The following is a 15847-nucleotide window of genomic DNA, read 5'->3' on the forward strand; positions in this document are numbered from 1 at the left end:
GCTTCCAATCTCTCTCTCTCTCTCTCTCTCTTTTTTTTTTTTTTTTTTTTTTTTTTTACGCAGCGCTTAAAATCTCTTAAGTGACAATAGTGTCCTGTGACTACATCTGAAAAGCAAGCTACTTGCATACAGTTGTGTTTTGTTAGAAACTCAAATAGGGTAATATGAGAGAGTGAAGACAGCTTGGTGGATTTAACTGCTCTGGCTTACTTGCTTGCTTCCAGTTACTGAACACACCAACTGAAACAAGCTGAAAAAGAGCTGTGTGGTCTTAATGAACTTCCTAACATTAACACTGTACTATAGCTCAAGATAGGTGAACTCTTAGAGACACAGGGAAAAGGAGAGAAACAGTCAAATAGCTCAATGAAGATTGAAGCTATAACCCAAGAAAATCAGATACAGAAACAGAGGACCTGGCAGAGTTTCCTATAGCTGGACAGATCTTGGAGAAACTTTGTGAAACTGTCTATTCATTTCTAGAATTCAATTTCAATGCAGGCTGTTAAAAAATAATAATAATAATAAAAGGCACACAAATATGTAGGTATATATCACTGCATTCATATAGTATACTTGGTTTATTTTTCTCTCTGTATTAAAATCAGCAGATCTATCTCTAGCTGAGCTGTACAAATAAAGATACTTAGAACATACTATTTTGCAGACATTCTGTCTGTTCTCCAGATTGAGAATTGTTACTGCTGCTCTGAGACATAGTTGATGGTATTTAGAGTTGCCATAGTGTTAAATGCTTCTTCTGTGATAAGCAACTGCTGATTTAAATGAAAATCTTCATCCATTTTCTCTGCTGCATATTTCACAGTCATTTCAAATTCATCATAGACAAAAAGCTATAAATGATACCAGGTAAAAAATACATTATATCTAAATGAGCTTTCCGTGATTTGGTTTCAAGGTTACAGCACAAAAACACCCACTGCTTCAGCTACTCTAAAGGACAGGACATGTGGAAGAACTTTAGTCACCTGAGTTATAATTACTAAAAATGTACACATTCACTTTGCAGTACTTCCATAGTGAAATGCCTGAGCTGAATTTCTGACCTGGATAATGTCCAGGCCCAAAATGTGTAATTTCAGCTTTTATGTGTGGGATGTTTGACTTTAGCAGTTCTGACAAACGAGTGTGAGACATAGCTAGGTGAAGGCAAGCCAGAATCAATGGGACACTAAGGCGCTTGGCACTTGTAAAAGATTTTGAGAATTTAATTCTCAAATTTATCAGTATTAATAATTCTAATTTAATGCATTTTCCTTGTCACTTACAATGAGTCAATTGCTAATTAAATGTTGTTGAAAAAGATGAATTACCATTTTAACATGCTTAAAAAGAATGTTGCTAATATGTCTAAATCTAGATGTGAAATGTAGAATGATATGATTCTAATCCCCCTAAATACCATTGTTATCCAAAACAATTTTACACTGAATTAATTTCATTGTCAAAAAAGGAGCAAGTACTGGAAAAAATGAATGATCGACATTTAACCTTCTAATATGTATTGCTATAAATTTTATATTCAAATTACACTGAATTAGTTTGCAGAATGAATCATTTCCCTTTGGTGGGGTAGCAACGAATTTAAAAAATAGCTTGTTGCTATTGGTGGATCTCATAAATTCATTACATTTTTTATCCCATGTGCATTGTAGATATATTCATATTTAGAGCCTGTACATATGCACAATTTAAAGCTATGCCCACCAGTAGTAGCTACCATCTCTGTTTGACTGACAATGATGAGATTTCTGTCATGCTTTGCCTCTTCCACAGTGCCAGTGATGGGATTTTTTTCTCTGAAAATCTTATTACTGGATGTGCTGTCGTGGTCTCAGATGGAACTTTCAATCAAAAAGGCAATCAGAAGGTTATCCATTTGTGAGTTTTCCTACAAAGGAGCTTTGCAAAACTCTACAGTGTATGCTATAACTCATAGTCAGAGCTACCTGTCCTAAATGCTTCTATGACTATAGACAATAATGTGATATCTCACAGCACCTTCCGTTGCTCCCAGGCTTGTGATGGACTAGACTAGAAATTGGCTCAGTGTAAATTTCAAATCAGACTTTTGCATTTACGCTACTATATGCTACCATGGCAATTCAGAACACCCTGGCAGTTGGTACAAGATTAGTAAGAACATGTTCAGCTGCTGTTACACTCTCTTATATAAATATATTTGACTTCATTCAAGTCAAATTTGGATTTGACTTGAGAAAATCATCTAAAGGATTCATCTAAGGATTGCTCTTTTTCTATCTTTAGATGACTTCACTGTTTAGGTTATAATATTACCTGAAGTGTTAGATAAAGTTATTCAGAGACAAAATTTTTGAATATAGTATAACTTAAATGATAGATCACTCTTTCAGTAAAATCTTTACAATATGTATAAGTAGTGGTGCTAACTTATTAATTGTCCACAAACTGCAGTCATTAAAATCAGCCATGCTGTAGATGAAGCAAAGTCGACGTTTCCATTTTGAATTCTAAATGTGTTAATATGTTTTTGTTTGCAGAATTAACATTACTGAGGAACTTAAAAAGAAGGTATTGTTTTTACTAGTAATACTTGGGGAAAAAAAAAAAAAAGTTATTTTTCAGCATGGTACAGTGAATTAGACACACATAACTCCTGTGGTCACAGGCTGCTGCATATCTAATTCTCCAAACACTATCAAAAAGTGCTTCAAACATTATTCTTTTTATTTTGATTGTATTCATCTAATAAATAAATGATTTTGGAGAAACCATATTCCTCCACAGATTATGAAGTTTTTCAGGGAGATTCTTTTCTGCAGTGTACAGGTAAAACTGAAAGGAAAGCAATAACAAGAAAAGTATTTATAAAAATATATTTCACAAAGTAGGAAACAATACAGGAGTTTCTCTGAATACAATACATGGAGTAAATAAACAAACAATAATATAGCATCAAAACAAAGTAGAAAATTAAAATGATTTGCATGTAATACATAGTTTTATTATACAATTGCTACTTCTAAATGGCAAGTTTGCATTACAAATTGAGTATGCTTGCAGCTTCTAGTGCTGTTCTTTCTCTGTGTGCAAGAGCCCTGGTGCATCACTATGAATATTATAGAAAAGAAATGCTAATAACATAAGCAGTAAAATTATGTACACACTGGTTCCTGCTCTAATACAGTGGAGAACTATAAGCATGTTTTTTACTGTACTGTGTTATGTGTGGATTTCTAAAAGTCTATAGTTTAAATATTCACATGAACCAGTTTACTTCCAGCTGTTTGTGCTTGTATTAAAAACACCAGGTACTAGATTTATGAAGAAGATATAAAACTGTCAAAAGTTTTTCTCTGGGAAAGTTTTATTCCTGCCAGCATTCTCTTAAAATTCAGCTACTGCAAATGGAGAGGTTACTGCTTTAACCTGCAACAATTTGTCCTTTTGCTTTTCAAAATGTACATGTATTAAACATTCATTATATATAGAAAAAAATTAATGGATATAATTTAGTTTTCTTTATAATCTTACTCTATAGATTATCAGTCTTAATAAATAAAAGCAGTAATGGACATCAATAAAATATTTATTTCAAAGATTAAACAAATAAATTCGATCTTTAGCAATAAAATCAGCAATTCTTTCATATATGCAAGTCCATCCCCTTTCACGGTTTTTTCTTTCCGTTCAGAAGACGAAGCACAGGATTGATCCTTCTTCTAGAAAAAGATCCTTTTGTAAAGCAAGGTTTTGTACCCCTGCATCTGAATCTCTGCACATTAGTAGTATTTATTACCCATCACTGGAATGGATTAAGAACATGTGAATATTTTAAGGCTTGACACAATATTTAAAGATGATATTCAGTCTGTGGTTACGTGGCCAACAATTACTGTATGTACAATGTATGGTCACTGCACAGTAGAAGCCAGTAAGGATTTACAATGCTATTTCTATTCAGCATTGCTAAGAAGACCAAAATATTGCTTTTAACATTTCTGTGGCGGGATCTTTGTTGGCAATGCAGAAATAAACCATTAGCTTTACACATACTGGCAGGAGCTACTGTTCAACAGCAAAATCCCTGCAAGTCCATTTTCTAAGAAAGCACCAATTTCTTTTCATTCTTTTCAATTCACTGAAGATAATCAAAGATCCAAATCTCCATCTTCAGAGTGGTCAAGTGAATATCAAATATCCAAAGACTTCTAGACACTCCACATACTTTACTTCACACTCCACAAGACTTAACCTCCTAACATATACTTTTTTTATTTGGTTCAACATTACAATGTAGTTGATTTTATAGATGACTGGCGCTAAACTTGCCTCTAAAACAAAAAGCCACATTAGTTTTAACTAACAGTAGTGGCCCTAGAATATTACATGATCATTAAGTCAACAGTGAAAAAGTTTGTAATCCACTGTCAAGTTTCTTTGTCACTTTCTCCAACTGAGTAAAGTTCTCCAAGTCTTTTAAAGCGAGGACCCCATTCACTGAGGTAGTCAAAATTCTGGTCTGAGTCTGATGCAGAAGACTCCAATGAGCTAAGGGAACCAGCCGCTGACCCTCTTCCTTCATAGCCATAAATCTGGATTGAGTCATATGGTGGAGCCGTGGGATCATTATCAGCTTCATGAAGCCTTACATTAATAAATTCATCAACATCAACACCATTGGGAACAGGTGCAAGACCCTGCCTGGGCATAAATTGAAGATCAGGCTTAATATCCTTACGAGGCAAAAATCCATTAATTCCATCTGGATTTTGCAAAGTTGCAATGTCAAAAGCCTCTGTATCTTCTTCTCCACCTCCTTCATCATCATACCGAATAATATTTTCCCTCACATCTTCATCATCTTTGATGATTAGGGGCTCATTCTTATGTCTTCTTAGCGTTACAAACAGCACCACAATGACTGCAAAGAAAGCATCACAGACTGATTAGGTAAAAAAATTCTAATCAAAGTGATACATGTTAAGCACGGTTAGGGATGATGATAATTTGCTTCTTGTGAAAATAAGGGGTAGAGAAAAGATTAAAGGTCTGTAACTTCAACCCCACTCAAGTGATAAAAATCTGATCAGAACCTCTGGTTAGTCCTCTAGTTTTGTATTATCAGCTCATATTTACATTTGAAGCTCAATTTTGTGCAAGCAATAAGATGTGTTCTTACATCTTTGAATCCCAAATTTTGACAATTTTTCCCTTTGGAAAACCTACAGACGTAGGTTAAGTCAAGCTACCATCACTCACTGAACATTAGTTCATAATGATCTACACTAAGGATGGACTTTTCCAAAATTAGAGGATGCTTTTCTGAAAACAGAGCTCTAATGATGGATGGAAATCAGTGCTTCTTATAGAATTGAAAAGAGAATAAAACTGTAAGGAAGAAAAAAAAGATCTTAGATACATCAGTTTCATAATCATGGACAAATGCATAAAAAGTTCTAAGAAGGTTATACTTTGTTGTTTTTGAAGTTTAATGCTGAAATCCCAATTGCTAAAAGCAAAGACACAAAGTACAGAAACAGGCCTTCACTGTTCTTGACTTGACTGACTTGATATCATATACAAATGTTGTATATTTAGTTAAAATATACAGCGTTTCTTATCTTGGAAAGCTGTAATACCTCTTATGCCATTACAATCGAGAATAAACTCATACAAGTCTTGAAGATACAACAAACCCATTTTTCATCTTGTGCAGTATACACTCTGTTCACGTTTCTACTTGACATACATGATGTGATTTTTGGTTTCATAATTGATACTTGTTTATTATGTAACTTATATGTAAAATTCCTTCAGAGTGAGACTTTGTAAGTTGTTTTTTTTTTTTTTTTCTTTTTTTTTTCAGTTCTTAGTACAGAAGAGACAGTTCTGACAAGCTTTTCAGTACTGCTATGTATCATATTGTATTAGATCTTATATCCTTGTATGTGACTTCTTTGCTTACTTACAGCCACCTATGAATCAGAAAAATTTTGAACACCAGGCTGTGAAATCAATACGTACCTAGCAGCAAAATGATGCATGCTAATATTGCAATTAGGGCTCCCATGCTGAGTCCAATGGGAAGTACGTATGCTTCAACATTACAGGACTGGACAATTCCATCACTGCTGCAACCACAGACTCGAATAGTAAGTGTGCTAGTGCTGCTCATGGGAGGATTTCCACTATCACTTATTATGATTGGCAGTAGGTATACTTCTTGCTTCTGCCGGCTGAATCCACTGTGCTTTGCCAAAATGCTGAGAGTATTATCTGTAAGAGGGAAAATTTGCATTATTTTACCACATAACTGCTTTGTCTTGATACGTTCAGAAAAACCTCTACACAAACACATATATGCTTCATTATATCCATCATACTGTCAGCGTGTGATAGAGAAATCCTTCCCCTTCCTGCCTGGCTTCCCATGCCCAAAAATGAATGACTGCAACATAGGCATTTTCTTGTGTCATTTGGAACGATCATAATGACAACTCCTCATATTCTTCTCTGCATACATCCCTATAGATGTCTTCCCATCACAATTCATCCGTATTTTTCAAGTCACACAGTCATAAAAATTCAACCAGGAAAACAAAAGAGAAATGATATGTTAAAGTAATCCTAACAAAGCACATTCATCAATTAAAGCAAATGTCCCATGCATTATAATCAGAAATTGCACAATGTTTCACTTTGCAACAAAATATTCTTCATTTTTATTAATAAGCAATATAAAGACAAAGGTAAAGCTGAATGTATTAAAAGTTGTAGGCCTAATTTTCAGTGACCTAAACATTTTGTAGGTCTCCACAACGTGATGAAAACAAATCAAATCAAAACAGAATGTATTTCTGTGAAAACAGCCAGAGGAAATGGGTCCAGGACACTTTTACCTCTGGACACATGCAGATTCTTAATTTTAGAAACTTTAGAAACTTATACAGGTGTCCTCACTGTGTGGTATCTTACCTAGACATAAAGTTACTCTCTATCTCTATCTCTTATTACTCTCTATCTCTATCTCTCTATACTACTACCAACTACTACTTAACTGGTAACAGTGGTCAGAAGTATACAATTAGTACAGAGAAAAAAAAAAAAAAAAGGTGAGAAGATGAGGGATTTGCACAATGTATATGTATGTATACTTGTTTTTACTTAAATGTGCTTGTCTTCTTTCTTCATAATGGTCTTACACCACTTCAGTAATGTATTAAGTTGAACTTACAGTCTGCCAACAGAGGCCCATTTAGCTACTTACACTTAGCCTTAGAGTTAAATACAGAAAAGGCTGTGGCTGTGCCAGTATTAAGACTCAGTCAATTTACTGGCAAATACAGACATTTGCCTTTTCTATGTATATCAAACTGAACATTTGACTCATTAATTATAGATGTATTTTTTGTCCTCTTCCTTTTTCTCATATACAGTTAAACTTCTCAAAATCACTCAGTTCTGTATGACCATTAGAATTATTAAAATATAATTACTTGAATAATTCCATACAATGTGGCATCTATACTTTAAATACTATTTTAAATACTATTAATTCTAATTGTTCACTTTAACAAATTACTCTAAGAATAGAGTTGATTTTGCTTAGAGGGCAACCATATGAATTCTGTTGTGTTTAGTTGTAAGAATCTAAATCAGTCTTTTAATTTATGGGTAGTTTCTGAATCAAATTCCTGGGTCAATACTTGAGATTTTCTAGTGCCTTTAGGTATTTATAGATTCTAGCCATTTAACAGCATATTCCTTTCAAACATCAATAATGTTGCATGTACCAACATGCTTAGGTATAAATCACGTTTAGTAAGAGTATCTAATATGCAAGACACTGATTTATTTACATTTATTGAGCTTAAAACAAAAAATAAGGTAGCTCAAGTGCAATGTGAGTGTGCATATACATAGAGAGACTGTAAGAAAACTTTGTGTCTACTTTGACCTTTGTGCTGGTCAGGGACTCCCCTAGAAACACAAAATAGTTTATAGATATTTGTTTTGTACTGACTGTGATCATCAGTAACATTTCTGACAGTCCGCAGTATTTGTGCAGCATGTATTAATACCGCAACATAAAAGACACATATATGCTCTGAAGAACTGGCAATGGACTACAAAAAACAGAGAAAGATGCAGAGAAGGGAGAAGGGAAAGGGAAACACTCATGAAGTTAATACTGTAAAGACATTTTTCACATCCAAAAAATACATTTTAAATGCAATATTTTACTCTCGATGTTCTCTTTAGGATGCATATTAGTAAGGAATAAAGGCTGTAACAGAACACAATGATTGCAGAACGTAATGAAAAAATTCTAAACTTTATCATGGCGTGAACTTATATCAAGTTACCAATGAGTGAGTAACCCCTATAGCTAATTTATTACTGCCATAGAACAAAAGATGAAAAAGGATAATTTCTTATGTAAAATCATGGGAGAATTGTCTCTTACAAAAGAAGACAGAAGGCTTGTTTTCTCACTCAGTGACTACTGAATTAAACTTCAAGCGTCTTTTGGAGCTCAGGGTTTTGATTCTGCATTCTTCCTGTATCCCTTCCATGGTGGAATCAACAACCAAGCATGCTTATGTATCCTAGAGACGTTCTTACTAAAACTTATATTGCAGGTTATGCAAAGGTTTGAGAGTTTTTCATAGCACCTAGAATACATAATAAAGAAGTACCTATAAATCAACTACTTTGTAAAGCAGTATGCATATGAGCACTTCATAATTCCTTTGCAGAACAATAAGGTTTATTTATCTGTTTATTTATTCTTCAGCAATCCAGAGTTTCTATCTATTCAAGTTAGAAACTGTCACATCAAAACTGATAGCAGCTTGGAGCTAAATAAATAAGTCCAGTCCTTCCTTGTGCCCTTTTTAGAATTAAAGGAAACGTATGTGTTTACTAAAGATAAGTTTCAGGTACAAGGCTCTTAAGAACTCTGACAACTCAGATAGGACCAACCTCCTCGATGATAACCAATTATATCTGCCACTTTGATGCAGTGGAAAAGGCAAGTATATTTCAAGCCAACAATTAGCACACCCTTAGAATTAAGCAAAAACTACACTCCTTCCTGCTGGTAGAATTTATCAGAGATTAAAATGCATACATATGAAAATTAAAACACTCCCAGTGTCATAAATGCTTTCTAGCTGTCACACAAGGAATGTTACATTATATTACATTAGAAAAATAATTTCGTTGCTGGGTTTTGCTGAATACTAATGTGGATAGCTTTACCAAAATAAGTGATTATTAAACCTATTGTAAAAGGTGCATTATTTTTATCTAATAACATTCTTTTCCTGCTCAACACCCCCTTTTTCAAATACTGAAAAAAAAAAAAATTTATCTGCCCATTTGACTTTCTCCTGCAAAAATAAAAATATCTCAGCATGAGTTGCATCCTTAATTCTTTTACTTTAACCTTTGAAAAGATGAAAAAAAACAGCTGGGTGAGGTTCAATTTCCATCTCTTTCTGTGTGCGAAGTCCCACTTAGAATATTGCTACATCTGTAGTCATTTATTCAGGACTCTAGAGACTTTTACAGTTATTTTACACAGTGACTTCTCATATTCTAGAAATCCATACTAACACAGCCTGTTCCATCTAGCCTAGTACAGCCCTTATCTGTCCCAGCTGGAGGACAGGATTGATATGCAGAGCTCTAGCATCTCTGCCCTTTACAGATATACAGAAGATGTAAGGCACCAGAATTAGGGAGAAATGAAAACCAAAATCTGCTCTTGTTGGTGTCAACTTCACTTTCTGACCCACTCATTGCTGTTCTGCCTGGTTCAGAAAATTCTAATAAGCCAGAATCAGAGAGTAAAAGGAAGCAAAAAATGAAGAGTAATATATCAGACACAGAGAAGAAGGCAGACAAAAACAAGAGGAAGGAAGTGGGATGGAGAAAATAATTTGCCTATTTCTGCCACTGAGTGAGGCTATGATGTGTAAGAAACTACCCAGTACCAGTAATGGTTATCAATTCCAGTTCAGAAGAAATGAGATAAAAATAAGCAAAAGATGACCAAGATATTTGGAACATTTATCTGAATTATTTAATTGTAAAAGAAGTTATAATGACTGAATAGTTAGTATCACGTAAGAAGAGCTGCACGACAAGAAAAACCTTTTCCTTTTTTTAAACAGAGATTTGTTTTGTTAACAACTGCCGTGCTAGACAGAAGTTGTATTTGTTGTGCCCAGGCAGGAAACTGGCAGTAAGATATAGCCAATATGAAATGTAAAATAAATAAATAAATATATCCCTTGGTGTCACTGGAGATGTGACCCTTGAGCAGAGAACAATGACTCTCCAATTGGCTTTTTAGTTGATTCCTAGAACTTACAAATAAATCCTAGCAGCTGATTAGCAATAAACTCAATTTATCTGATTTGCTTTCTTCTCTCTGAGGACATTCTCCTTACCCATAGCTGACAAAACAGCAGGAATCTCCTCCAGGAATAACCTCCAGCACTGCTGCATGAATTAACTTGGCAGCAGGTGCTCAGCAGGAGAGGGGACAATCACTTTCCACTCATCTTTCCAATTAACCTGCTGATCCTTCATTATAGCGCTGTTCAGGTTATTTATTTATTCATGTTACTTTTAGCAAAACAAGGAAAATTACACATGGGCAAAAAAAACCCTAACCTTCTCTGTTAATAGAGCTCTAAAGTAACCTGCTACAGACAGACAGACACCAAGTCTTTACCCCCACTCAGTGAGGTATATTCAGAAGGTCCTTTGACATTCTCAATATCCATGTGAGCATCCCTAATTCTGTACCCTTTTACAAGGGAAAGGATTGAAGAACTTCATCGAAATGCCAGAGTCCTATTAAATTCCACAGGAGCTATATTCTGTCGTGCAAGCTTAAGGAATAGTGCACGTTAAGTGATCTTAATAATTGCCTTAACTCCTCACAATTTTTTCCATCAGTGTGAGGTCAGAATACACAGCTCCAGGAATACATAACTACATTTTGGACCCACAGCTAATTTTTACCATTTTTTAAATGTAAAACCAAATCAATTATTTACATCTGTAGCTCTCAGTTTTATAAATTTACAATCAATACAAAAGAGGTGATCAGGACACCATAATATAAATGGATCACACTGTAAGATATCTATGTTAGAGTATCATTCTGGTATAATAATAATTCATTCAACTAATTCACATTGGTCCCCACAAAATAAAAGAAACAACGTCTGACTATTTTTTTTTCTTTTCATTTTTTTTGTTGTTTCCTGAACGGCTAAATCATTTTCCATCATATTTAACAAAGAAACAGAAAAAATTAGAGTTGATTTTTATCAGGGAATATTTTTTTTTTCCAAAAAGAAGGAAGTTAAAAACTAATGAGTAACTAGAGAACAAAATTGCCAGATACTGTTATTTAATCCAGCTCTTACTGGCAGTACTGTAGCAAAGTAACTAACTCCAACTTACAGCTTTCACCAAATCTTGATTTAAAACTAGTTCAATGAAGACATTTTATTTTTCTTGTGAGTCCATTTCTACTAGTTCTGCCTACAAGCAGATTTGTATAACAACCATGAAATAGACTGCTGTGGGAATATCTCCCTCACAGCTGAAACAAAGATTGACAGTATGGTAGGTCTTCCTAAGATACCCAGTGTGATTTCTAGGCAGAAGTAGTTTGAATAAGCATAACTGAGGACATGCTTAAAACTGCGCCAAGTACTTCTTGCAGATTCTCCACTGTTCTCAAAACCTGTGATCTCTCTTGAGGTTTTTGGATGAAAGATTTTGAGAGAATTTAAGTGTAATGATTTTAATCCAAAGCAACTTTTCTACTTGTTGTGAATGAGTGATATCAATGCTTTAATGGCATTGGCATCAAGACAGATGTAAAATCAACAAGCATGAGTTGAATTCATCTTCCACTTTTGTACAAGACATGCATGTTGCAATTTTAAGTCAGACAATAAAATGATTGAACAAAAGTAAAAAAAAATAGAAGTAGTCAGTTTATATCCAAGTGTCATTTTCTTTGCACACACTATTGCAGTTCTTTAATTCCCTGATGATCTCTCTAATATTCTGAGATCAGTGGAGTAACCTGCGGTGCAACCTTCACCTACATAGCTATTTTTCTTTCTTTTCTTCCTCCCCCCCCCCCCCCCCCCACTTTTATAATTTTCTCAGAAAAATCAAATCATTAACAGTATTAAGGACTTTGTGGTAGAAATCTACGCTGGATACATTATATGGAGAAGGAAAGTTTTAATTGGAAACGTTACAGCTGGAAATTCTAGAACCACAGCGAAGTATGTTTCATTTCTTTATATTTATTAGAGCTGTCTTTGAAACTATTTTCTGAAATCATTAGCTTAAGGGGAGTTTGTGTAAATTTTTTAGTTTAAAACCAAATTTTTTGTAATATAGAGTCCTTAGGCATAAGTAATAGAGCAGCAAGAACATTCTTACTGTGATACTTCCTGCTAATTTAAAAAAGGCCCTAGAAGAAGTTACTCAAAGAAGCTGTGGATGCCCCATCCCTGGAGGTGTTCAAGGCCAGGCTGGATGGGCCCTTGGACAACCTGGTCTGGTGGGAGGTGTCCCTGCCAGGGGGTTGGAACTGGGTGATCTTCAAGGACCCTTCCAACCCAAACCACTTCTGTGGCTACAGGTTCTATGATTCTAAGATCGCTTGTTAGAAGTTTGCCTGTCTTTAGCATGTGGAGAAAAAACTATTTGTTCATTAGCATAACAATTTTGTTTCATGATTAATCTCAGCATTTTCAACATTGATGTATATATACACCAAATACATTTTTAATGAAAACTTATGTATACATATTAACATACATACGTATGTATATATATTTCATGTGTCATTTTACACATGTGCATGAGTATCTTCCTTGAGGAGACAGTATCTCAAAATTAAAAAAAAAAAATCCCATTGAACAGCAGTATACAAAGAAGATGGCCCTTTGCCTAATTTTTATATTGAATGCATAAGTATTTTGTTCAAGTAGAAGGTGTATAAAATAAGCTGAAAATAAAAAGATGCTATTTTTAAAGTATATTCTGACTTATATTAACCAAATCATACGGACACTGAAACATTCACAGGTATTTCAAACTGACTTGCTTTTCATGAATGTCAAAAATCTGTGATGTCTTCAAAAAAGTAGATTGATGACTGCTATCATGTTTGATAGCAGACATCAGGTTCAAAAGAAAAAAGTTTTTGTGCTATAAAATTTCAGCTGACTGATCAAAGTGTCTCTGCTGCACCATACTGACATATAATGGCAATTTACAAAACATGCCTATGACACACTATCAACCATCTTAATGCATTTTTGTGTTTCTAGAAATCTAGAGTTTCTGGAATCATTTTAAACACCTATAAAAACAAGGGTAAAAAAAAAAAAAAAAGTTTTTCATGAGAGAAAATACGTTGACAAGGTGAAGAATTGGAAAATGTAGTATATACTATATTATATAGCATCTTTATTTTTTTTTCCTTTACCAACTGGCCTAAATAATAACAGCTTATTCATCCAAAATGGAACTGCTGAATCTACCAGTGAATAAAGTAACTAGGGACATTTCCAGGGCATGTATTCCTCTGCTGATATAAAAAGTGCTTCTGAGAATTTTGAATTATGAACAAAATATTTCATCATGTAGAATATCTCACTCATGCTGAAATTACTTGAAGGGTGAATAATCGCATTATTTTGATTCAGAACTTGCAGTAAATACATTTTTGATATAATTAATAATAACAATAAAACAAACCACCAAAACCCAGGCAAATAAGAGCAAAGTGATGGAATTGGCATTTCCTCCTACTTTTTTCCTTTGAAAAATGTGAACTTTAGATAATAGTCTGTATAATTTTTGGTTCTATTCCTTTGGAAAAGTCTGAACTTTAGATAATTGTCTCTTAAGTATTCTAAAACTTTCCTTTGACCTTTAGTCCAGCAGAGCTATAATCATACCTAGCTATATGGTCACTTGCAGTCTAGCAGCAACTATTGCATTTTGTACTTTGTTTTTTTTTTTTTTTTTTTTTTTTTTAACCCATTGAAGGAAGGATAGCAAATCCCTGCTAATGAAATAATGATGTTGAAACATGTGTTGTCTGAAATAATACTAATTTTACTATTAACAGGGTAGAAAAATAATCACGACATAATACCTCTCTCTTGTTAATATACAAGGCAATTTACTAATGGCAAGTCAAAAAAAAGAAACCTTGGGCTCTGGGTCTGTTTAAGCTCTACAATCACTACTGTTCTCACTGAATGGTACCCTACCTTCATGATTTTAATCTCACCTACTCTGATTTTTTGCCCATTTATCTCCTCCAAGTTCCCTGATGCCAGTTGTGATTGACACTTCCATAATCTGAAGCAAATTCAGACCTCTGAAGATGCAGGAGATGCTAAAACAGCACTGGCTTTTGCCTCTCATTTTTCTTGTCTGTATTCAACAAGCCAGCCACAAACTTGTTTACTAATAATCACATTGCTTTGACATGCTTTACTTTATTCGGATCACATCACTACATGGCATGTGCATTGAATGTTACATCTGTAAAGTATAAGAATTAATGCAGGTTGCCAAGCTGTAGTTTAGAAAGAGAGATGAAATGCCTGTCAAATGTGCTTAGCATTAAAAATACATTATTAACACAGCAATTTGCATAGACTGATGGATCATTTTTGAAATCTACATATTCTAGTTAATTCTATTATCTTGTTATTTTAACCAAAAAGTTTCAGAATGTAACACTGTGTATTGTAATGCTTTGATAGAATAAAGGCAATATTTTGCATCTAAACCAAGAACTTTTCATTATTGTTTTACCAGATTCCAGCAAGATACTTTGAAGATAAATAAGAAATCCAAAGTATACCTGGGATTTGCCATCTGTATTTCTCTTTAGGGATAATGAATTCTTATTCTTTCCATGACTGCATACTTACAAGTGCAGTCAAGGAGGTGAAACTAAGTAAAGACAGCTATTTAAGCGCCTTCTGTCACAGAGATTTACAGTTTTACACATTACATTGATTCAGAAATCTATTATGTGTAAAGCTAAATCTGAAGCAGATTCAATGAAATTTATAACACTTCTGTTAGCTGATGGAAGAGTTCCAAGAATTCCAACCTATGTTCTTTACCTTCCTCACATGTCCTTCAATTCTTACTTCAGTGACTTACTTTCTAGATCTGGAAAAGTTCAGTGTCTTCATGAATATTAAGACAATCATAGATGTTTGAATTGAATCTTGCTTTCTATAATTTAAACTATGAAAACAATAGTACAAAATATAAAACTTCAGTAGGAACATCTCTGGTTTTAAAATGTGATGTGTTTTTGGCATTTAAGTGAGTTTCACACTAAGCAAATTAACATCCACTTCCCCATGCCAAAATGATTATCTTTGCTGTCCAGATGCTATGGAACATGCACATGCACACCACAAGAATTTAGACTAATTCACTGGTAGATAATATAACAGTCCTTTAAATCTGAATCTGAAATCGGATCTATCAACCTAAAGCTTTGCTACAACAGTTAGTAAGCTAAATTCAGGGCATACCAGTATATTTCCATTATGCTTTTTTTTAAAAAAAATATTATTACTACTTTTTTTTTTTTTAATAATGTTCACTTTAAAATACAGTGACAGAAAGCAACAACCAGACTATTAAAAGGAAAAAAAAAAATCACAAACACACAAAAACAACCAGAATTTATTGTAATGCTGCCTATTTGTACTGGTGTAATAAAGGTCTTGTCAGCACCTCCATT

General features: G+C 34.0%; 1 protein-coding gene across 4 annotated transcripts in view; it reads right to left on the reverse strand.

The window, feature by feature from the left end:
- Positions 1-2867: 2867 nt before the first annotated feature.
- CDH8 (cadherin 8) overlaps positions 2868-15847 on the reverse strand; it is a 201688-nt gene continuing 188708 nt past the window's right edge. For all 4 annotated transcript variants that reach the window (XM_068693381.1, XM_068693382.1, XM_068693383.1 and 1 more), the window contains 2 exons: positions 6031-6282; positions 2868-4927 (listed from right to left, as the gene is read on the reverse strand). In XM_068693381.1, coding sequence (XP_068549482.1) covers positions 4434-4927; positions 6031-6282 — 746 coding nt within the window. In that variant the 3' untranslated portion in view covers positions 2868-4433. The remainder of the gene's footprint in view (positions 4928-6030; positions 6283-15847) is intronic.

Source organism: Anas acuta, chromosome 10 (assembly GCF_963932015.1).
Source record: "Anas acuta chromosome 10, bAnaAcu1.1, whole genome shotgun sequence".
Classification (NCBI taxonomy): Eukaryota; Metazoa; Chordata; class Aves; order Anseriformes; family Anatidae; genus Anas; species Anas acuta.